This window comes from Podarcis vaucheri (assembly GCF_965113315.1).
Source record: "Podarcis vaucheri genome assembly, chromosome: 10".
NCBI lineage: Eukaryota > Metazoa > Chordata > Lepidosauria > Squamata > Lacertidae > Podarcis > Podarcis vaucheri.
In genome coordinates this window covers 7,795,106-7,804,439 of record NC_138748.1, presented here as the reverse complement: position 1 = coordinate 7,804,439, position 9,334 = coordinate 7,795,106, and the positions used below count along the sequence as shown (strand labels likewise).

Sequence of the window (9,334 nt, the reverse complement as noted above, 5' to 3'; positions counted from 1 at the left end):
CCCCGGGTGCTGACAACCCACGCTACGTCACTGCACCCCGCGCCGCCTTCGTGCCCCAGTCCTGCGGGGAAGGCCTTCACAACCAAGGGTGGACCAGTTTGCGGACTGGAGCTGGAGGAGGGAAAGCTGAGGAGGGAGCTGTTCCTCTCCGGGGAGGGAGAGGGCGGTCGCGAGCTCGGGTGGGCCGGGAAGCCGGGCCCGGGGAAGGCGCTGCTACTGCTGCTGCTGCCTCTGGGCGCCCCATGGTGAGGCGCCGGGCGCTGTGGAGCTCCGGCCTCGCGCTCTTTTCCCCCTCGGCGCCCGGCAGCGGGCGGCGGGCAGCGGCCAAGGAGCGCCGGCAGCCTCGAGGCCTTGGGGGCCAGCAGCAGCAGCAGCAGCAGCAGCAGGAGGAACCGGGCAGAAAGCGCGGCAGCGGCAGCAGCAGCAGCAGCCCCGTCATGGACGACGAGGAGGAAGAAACGCCTCAGGGGAGGTGAGGAGCCGCAGCAGGACGCTGCCAGCGCCGCTTCCCGGGTGGATTTATTCACATTTCTAAGGCTGGGGGGGGGGGCGGGATCCGCAGCCCGCTTCAGTGGCGTAGCGTGGGGGGTGCAGGGGGGGCCGGCCGCACCGGGCGCAACACCTGGGGGTTAGGGTTAGGGGGCGCAAATTACTTGCCTTGCCCCGGGTGCTGACAACCCACGCTACGCCACTGGCCCGCTTCGCTTGCGCCGAAAGCCACATGAGACGTATTTCTTTCCTTTCCTTTCGCCTGCGAGAAGCAGCCTCCCCCCCCCCGGCGGCGCCCCTCCTTCTCCCGCAGTGGGCATGCCCCTCCGCCGGCTGCTAGAATAACTCGGGGTTTTAGGAAGGCGATTACGCGCCGCGATTTCGGAGCCCCCCGACCGGGCATCGTCGGCTGAGGCGAACGTGCCGCGTTGTGGTCTCAGGCTGCAATACCTAAGGCTGCAAACCCTGCGCCCCTGCTTCCGAGTAGACGCATATAGGGCTGTGCAGGAGCTGTTTCCTTCTGTGGGACTTCCTTCTGAGGAAGCTTCGATCAGGTGGGTCTGGCCGCGGGTGCAATTTGCTGGAGTCCCGTTGGAGTCCCTGATCCAGCGCCGCAAAAGCCTTCCGTTACGAAATATGTCACTTGTGAATGTGGATCATGTGGAATAGAACCTGGAAGTGAGATGATTTTAAATTAAGCTTCCCATGCATTGGGGCTCTTTTCTTTTCCCACAACTGAAAAAGGGCATTTAAGCTGCTTGCGCATTTGTGCAACATCTGGATGTTCATGCGGGCTAGCTAGACTGAAGAGAGAAATGAAATGTATGCTCATTCTTTCTTTCCAATGAAAGATATGTTTAAATCTTTTTGTGTGGAAGTGCCTGCAGGTTTTCCATTTAAATGATAGTCTCAAAAACGAAGAGCTACTTTTTATGAGAATTGCAAACGGTAGATGTGCAAAAACTGATTTATGCACCACTTGTGCAAATGGGCTAAATTGATATTCTTGTCTTTACTGGGTTGTGGGTGGGGCTGCTGCTGATGCCTATGATTTACGTGTGTCTTGTCACTTCCCAGCCATCTGTTGTAGTATCAAGCCCTTGCTGAAGTTCTTTGGACATACTGTGCAATCAAATGACTAACACGTTGTCTGAGTGAGGGCCTCCCACACTGTCAGTTTAAATGGAATGCAGTTGAGGTACATGGCAAATCAGCATGTAACTTGCTATCACATTGGAAGGCGGTTTGCAGATGGCACCTTTGCTTTACAAGCAGGTATAGCAATCTTTGTGTTTTAGAAATAGCAAAATAGTTAAACCTTTGTCACCCTTTAATTCAGCATTTATGGATCTCTGTTATTTGCATAGGGATGAATTAAGAGATTACTGCTGCAATCTGTGAAAATCAGGTGACTGCAAATCGTTAGTGTTTTTTAGAATTGGAAGACGGTGTACTGAAGACAGTTGCTAAAGTCTCTCTCTTTGCCATCTGGGGCTTACCTAATTTGAGTTGTGTGCCTCATCATGTCTTGGGCCTCTTTAAGGGCCACGTCGGGGCTTGTAATATTTTACAATTCACTTGTTCATTTTGCAGATTTCTATGAATGGGCAACCACTTTGAGGGATTCTTGTAAGGGCTACAAAGAAAATAGATTATGCCCAATTGAGATATTAGCATACATTGTGCCCAGCCCCGTCTTCCCCTGGGAAGATCTGTCTCATTTTTAGCTGGTGAATCAGACTGGACTGGAGAATGAAAGCCAGGCAGATTAATTCAGTTGCTATACTCCTAGCCTTCTCCCTCATTGACATGGAAATGTGCTGCAGCAGTCTTCAAAAAGCATGTTATATAATCCCTCTCTTCCAAATTTGTATGCCTTGCAGCACTGATTTCTTATTTAACGTTTGCACATAAAAACAATATCCTGTGGATTGATATTTGTTGTAGGTGCAGATCTTCAGTAGGGATCAGCCTAAAATAATCTGGAGTATTTAAAAATGAACTGTGTTCTGCAGAAATATGTTTCAATGTCTGGCAACTGGCCCTATTATTTAATGTGTCTTGGGTTGCATATGCTGGACAGCTTGCTAGCAATCGCTCTTAAATAGTATCAGTAAACACTGGTGTAAAAAAGTAGTATGTTGTTTAATGTGAGTCTGATTTGTTTCTGTTCTTTGTATGATGGCAAATAAATGCAAAGGAATATATTAAAAAATTGTCCAGTAGCACCTTAGAGACCAACTAAGTTTGTTCTTGCTATAAGCTTTCGTGTGCATGCACACTTCTTCAGACACACTGAAACAGAAGTCACCAGACCCTTATATATAGTGGGAGGGTGGGGTGGGGTTTTTCTCAGAAGGGTAGTAGAAGATGGGTGATTGACTCAATGGGTATGGTAAACCTGTTGACGACTGTTAACGACTGCAATTAGTATGTAATGAGACAGGAATCCTATTAAGACAGATCTTAATAGAGATGTTACCGGGACACACGGGTGGTGCTGTGGTCTAAACCACAGAGCCTAGGGCTTGCCGATCGGAAGGTCTGTAGTTCGAATCCTCGCAATGGGGTGAGCTACTGTTGCTCGGTCCCTGCTCCTGCCCACCTAGCAGTTCGAAAGCACGTCAAAATGCAAGTGGATAAATAGGTACTGCTCCGGCAGGAAGGTAAAAGGTGTTTCCGTGCGCTGCTCTGGTTCTCCAGAAGCGGCTTAGTCATGCTGGCCACATGACCCGGAAGCTGTACGCCAGCTCCTTCAGCCAATAAAGCGAGATGAGCGCCACAACCCCAGAGTCGTCTGTGACTGGACCTAATGCTCAGGGGTCTCTTTACCTTTTTAATAGAGATATTGGATGCCTGTCTCATTACATATGCTAATCATCTGCATACTATCCCTTGCTTTTTCCTGTAGGACTAATGGCAGTCGTTAACAGTCGTCAACAGGTTTACCATACCCATTGACTCAATCACCCATTTCCTACTACCCTGCTGATAAAAACCCCACCCCACCCTCCCATTATATATAAGGGTCTGGTGACTTCTGTTTCAGTGTGTCTGAAGAAGTGTGCATACACATCAAAGCTTATACCAAGAACAAACTTAGTTGGTCTCTAAGGTGCTACTGGACAATTATTTATTTTATATATATATATATTTCGACTGATCAGACCAACACAGCTACCTACCTGAATCTAAATGCAAAGAAGTAAAGGTTCCTGGACTTGATATAAAAGGATTAGTTAATTGTGGTATGTTCAAATTATACTGTTTGCCATTTGTATATATGTTTTAATGCGAAAAGAGGTATGCACCTTCCTCAAAGACAACCTTCAGTAGTGTTTCTCAAACTTAATAAAATAATTCCCCCTTCCTCCCAAAAAAGATGTTAAGTGTTGACCAGAAAAATGGTTGTGACTCTCAAAGGAATGAAGTCCTGTAACAGCCTCCCAAAGAAACATCAAAGGAACTTCTAGCTTTTTAGTTTTAAAACTGTGAGCATGAGTGAGAGATTTTGTTTAATTGTGATATGCTGTCTTGCGATTGACAAGGAAAAAAAGTGTTCTGCCCCTAAAACTTGTAGGAGTTACTGCCGCTGTAGACTGGGATCCTGGACAGCTGGGCTGATTGCAAAGAGCCAAGGGGCTTTGCATTTAGACCCCACTTTGCAGGGTGTTCTCCATTCTGTTTACTTTAGTTGCTGCATTTTGTTTCTAAAGGAAATTTGCCCTATGAGCTCACTTGGCACGCTTAGCCTTGTTTCCTCCTACATGCGAAGAACAACAATCTAGATGATCACAGGCTGTGTTTTGTTATTGGTTGCACCAATCCATTGGGAATGGCTGTTTGGATGTGGAAGATCTTCCATAACTATTCATGATTGAACTTGTTAGCCTTTGGAGTTCCTTCTGTCCTCTTGGGATTCATGTTTGTTTCGATTGTGGGTGCATGAGTTTCTACAGAGATCATGATGCTCCTGTAAATGAGTTTCAGTACAGTATTACCTTGGCCGGGCAATCAAACCTCAGCTTCTGTTGTTGAATTTTCCTCCTAGCATTCTCTGCCTTTGCTTTTTTCAAGCCTGTCATATCTTACATGTACACTCTGTGCCCTGCTTCTATTTTGACATCTCCCCCTCCCCACCCCTCTCCATCTTTCATACCTGCCGTTGACTATATAAAACCTTCTCACTGCACATGCTTTAAAGATGATAGAGCACCGTGACAGTTTGCTCCAAAATAGATGAGCAATGGCAGGGCCGGCCCACCCATGAGACATGGGGAGGAGACAAACCTCAGGTAGCAGGATCCACAGGGACACACATCATTTCGCGACACAGCAATTCAGTTTTACTACCAAACTGGAGCTGGAACTAACCCCCTTCCAGCCCCAGGAGAAGCACACATTTGCACACTGCAGACAACACACCAATGTGTCGCAACACAGAGTTTGGAAAGCTCTACTCTAGGGTTGCCTGGGCTCTCTATTTCCCAGTGTGATTCAGAGTGCCCGACCCCCCATGGCCTTTGATTCCCACTACAACCATTGGGTAAGGTTGATTTGACACTCCACCGCTGCCCCCACTCCTGGTGTCGAGCTTCATTATGCTTTTCCCCCTGGAGAGGTAAGGGCAGTGCCACTTGCTGGTTCAGTGATCAGTGACCCTGTGGTAATGCAAATTGCCCGTCCCTCCCGGTGCTGCTCTGTGGATTGTAGGCAGGGATTCTTGCTCGCTTGCCTGTGTAAGCTGAACTCTGAATTTCATCCATCCATGGCTAGTATCTCCCCCCAGTGTGTATGTTCATGAGAAGTGGACTTGACAGGTCCCATGCAAAATGTCACAACAATGGGTTTGAGGGACAGTGGACTGGCCCCCTGCTGAAAAAGTTTGCTGACCCCTCTATTAAAAGGTTCCTTGACCTATGTGATTCTACAGTAGATCAGGCATAGGCAAACTCGGCCCTCCAGATGTTTTGGGACTACAACTCCCATCACCCCTGGCTAACAGGACCAGTGGTCGGGGATGATGGGAGTTGTAGTCCCAAAACATCTGGAGGGCCGAGTTTGCCTATGCCTGCAGTAGATTCTCAGGCCGTGTTTCTATATCTATCTGTCTGTCTGTCTGTCTGTCTGTCTATCTTTTTATTAAATTTGTTTTACCATTTAAAATACTCATTTTACATCCTTAAGATATCAGTGACTTCCCTTCTCTTTCCATGGTTCATTTTACATTTCATAAATCACTGCATATTTCAGTATTCCATTATTGCATCCATCAAAACTTATTTACACTGTTGATTTTATCTTAATGCTGACAGAGTTTTCAGCTGTACGCAATTATTTCCCATATATTTGATAAACGTTTCCCAATCTTCTTTGAACATATGTTCTTCTCAGGCCGTGTTTCATTCCAAATGCCTCGAACCTTCTGTTGAGCTTCACAGTATTGTTTTTTTAAAAGCATCATTCATAATTGCAACGTATTTTCCACTTGATGCCTAAAGCAATCTCATCACTAAAAAGCAACAAAATGAAGAGGATGGGGAAGAAAATGCATTATGCCTATCAGAGCCTAAGTAGTTAAAGTTGCCGGAGACATTTCCTTCACAGAGTCTATTTTAGACCTCTCACATTAGTTTGAAACAAAAGCAAGCAATGCGTATTTTGCTTCTGAGGATTCTCTTGCTAGCCGGGGTCTCAAGGTGACTTGTTTTGTGTATTAAAAAAGAAGAGAAGCTGCTGAGTGCTGGTTTTTCAGTCACGCTTGCTGGCAGAGCTTTTTCCATTTTGGCCCATTGGGGAAACACTGAGAGTAACAATTCAGAATATAAACCTGACCTTCTCCAACTGTGGCATGTTCCCACAGTGCTTCATGCCCTACGAAGCTTCTGGAAGGGCATCAAAGAAATTGCAGGGCAGTTTCTGTGATTATAAAAATGGCAGAATCCTGCTTTTTAAATTGCAAGTTGCTGCTGTGACCTGCTGTTCCCCCTTCAGGTATTAATTGAAAAATGAAAATATTCATTAAAAAAAACATCTGGAACAACTCGAAGACTATGGTCCTGCAGCTGCTGGCATTTTAGTGGGATTTCAGTGTGCAGAACTGAGTGCATGGTTGCCATTCAGGCATTGTACGATTCGAAGTTTAACACTACTGTTAATCTGTCTCTGAGTTGCATAAACTTTTGTTTTCAATCTCATTTTGAAAGGGGGCTATTCTCCAAAATTGAAAGCATTAGAAACAGGAGGAGGGAGAATATTTGGAAATATTGCATTGACTCTCAAATGAAAGTGATTACGATATTTATTATTTTAATTGAAGGCCTATAGGAAGATCTCTTTTTCAGCTTCGTGTGTCATATATTTATATATTTATGGTAGCTGATATTATACCTCTGTTCACTGAGTCTCAGTGAAAAGAAAGCTGTACTGTGTTAAGTTCTTCACAGTCCAAAGGTACCACCTGCATTCCTTTCACACACACATACTATGTGGTTTATCAGTCATAATTACCATTCGCCAGCACGCACCTTTAGACCACACACCCCTAGGGTGTAACAGGAAGCAGGGTGGTTGCTTTTTCTCAGGTATCAGGTTGCAATACTTGCTTTTCATAAGAGATGCAAAATATATTGCTGCCTCTGGAGGAGACTGAAAAACCTGGATGCATGACTTGCAGTAAGTTGGAGTCCTTAGAATATAGTTACTGTCAGTTTGCCACCTCAGGGTGGGGGGCAATCTCATGTTGAGAGAATAAACGGTCTACTTGTCGCGGTCTTGGTGTGCATGTAGGGAGATCAAGTACCAGTGTATTTACAGAACAGAAAAAACTTTGGGATGTGTAGACCTTGGGCTGCTGACCTTTACACTGGCATGCATAAATTGCATGAATCTGCTCATACTCCTCACTTAGCATACCCCTTTGGCTTTTGCATCTTTTCGTGCTGCTGTTCAGCAGGTAGCAAAATAGAAAAGCCTCTGTCTTTCATAAATGGTGGTATATTCCTTTTTCTTGTCTATTTCCCTACGTAGAAGTTATATACCGGTAGCAGATGGAACTCTTTAAATTATATCTTCCATTCCCTTCATCCTTCAGAGGACTCATCAGAGCAATCTTTTATCCATGAATTCAGACTGCTGCAGTGGCAAGGCCTAGTTTATATGGAGCACTAGGCAAAAGTATAAAACTGGTCCTACGGGATGAAAAGATGGAGTGTACACTGCTAAGCCCCACCTTCTCTCACACATGCTCCTGTATGCGCATGGCCAAGCTGTCCCATTTTCATGGAGTATTAAAACCTGTTTTAAAACTATGCACTTGCAAAATAACAACTATGGAGCCCTGAGGCAGGCATCTGTGTCTGAGGCTACGACATGCCTTGTCTCGGCATCCCAAAAAACCGGAATGAATTGTAGTGTAATGATTTCATGCCGTGGGTTGTTTAAAGAAATACATGTTAAGAGCCAAAGGGAATATATAAGCTGGAAGAGACCTTTATAGCTACAAGAAAAACTTGAAAGAATGCTCTACATTTTAGATGTGCTGATGTACTATTAAATGTTAAGGAAAATATGTTTCTTTTGAGCAGAATACCGACTAATGCCTTACAAGTCTCAGCAAAGCTGCAGAATAACTACATATGGAGCCACGTGGCTGTAGCCCTCTCCTCACCTGAGCTGTCACCTGCCCATGACATCACAATTTCACTTCCCAGCAAAAGGCTGCCCCTACAGCAGCAGGAAATCTTGAGCAGGTGGTGAGGGAAGGCTCAAAATACTAAAGTGTATTTCTTCTTAACATTGATTCTTCACTTCTTTTATTTCTGCTTAAATTTTGCACCAACACAGTCTTAAGGTTAATAGCAAAATGATCGTGAATTATGACAAATCCAGTTATTCACCCAAGCTGGTAAGTACTGTACTATATGAGAAGAATCATAGCTGTTAACTGAACTCTAGTTTAGATGGTGCTCAGTGGTGGAACCAGATTTCTTAAATCAGCAGTGCAGTGCTAAACATATCTCACTGAGTTGAGTGGGGCTTCCGAACTGGGTACACTGGTACCTCGGGTTACATACGCTTCAGGTGACATACGCTTCAGGTTAGACTCCGCTAACCCAGAAATATTACCTTGGGTTAAGAACTTTGCTTCAGGATGAGAACAGAAATCGTGCTCCGGCGGTGCAGCAGCAGCAGGAGGCCCCGTTAGCTAAAGTGGTGCTTCAGGTTAAGAACAGTTTCAGGTTAAGAATGGACCTCTAGAATGAATTAAGTACTTAACCCGAGGTAACACTGTATAGGATTGCAGTCTAAGAATACATGCCTTACCTTACTGACATCAAAGGATGCACATTCTTTGATATAAAAAAACTGAATCTGTGTCAGTAGACTACACTGCAAATTACGCTGGACGTGATTTGTGTTCAAGCTGCCCTAGTACTGGAAAGGTACAGTTAAGGTTTGATTTATCTCTTCATGGAAGGCCTGTTCTCAATCTCTAGAACAGGATGAAAGCTAGTTTATATGTAAGAATTATTCTGGACAGGGATATTTGTAGCAACCCTGGAACTGTAATAGGAACCTTGAAAGTATAATGGAGCTGATTAATTTGGTTGAAACCCAGATATTTCACTACTCTCGATTCCCCAACCTTTGTTTTCTCCTGCTCCTCCTTTCACAGCACATTGCATCTCTTACCTGGATACTGCATGAGGTGTTCTCAATTGCTTCTTCTGCGTTTACTCAGTTCTGTGCCATCCTGACGCTGTTTTCCAAAATCCATGCATCTCAGTTCACTGTTTTCTTTTATTTACCCATCCCACTTTCCCCCACTAGTTTTGAAGTCTTT

General features: G+C 45.1%; 1 protein-coding gene across 4 annotated transcripts in view; it reads left to right on the top strand.

The window, feature by feature from the left end:
* Positions 1 to 239: 239 nt before the first annotated feature.
* Positions 240 to 9,334, top strand: part of NAPEPLD (N-acyl phosphatidylethanolamine phospholipase D) — a 22,005-nt gene continuing 12,910 nt past the window's right edge. The window contains exon 1 of one of the 4 annotated variants that reach the window (XM_082239761.1): positions 240 to 472. In XM_082239761.1, the coding sequence (XP_082095887.1) occupies positions 243 to 472 (230 nt within the window). In that variant the 5' untranslated portion in view covers positions 240 to 242. Of the gene's footprint in view, positions 473 to 960; positions 1,044 to 1,629; positions 1,765 to 8,238; positions 8,396 to 9,334 lie in introns of those variants that run through there. The other 3 variants (XM_082239764.1, XM_082239763.1, XM_082239762.1) reach the window with 3 other exon arrangements.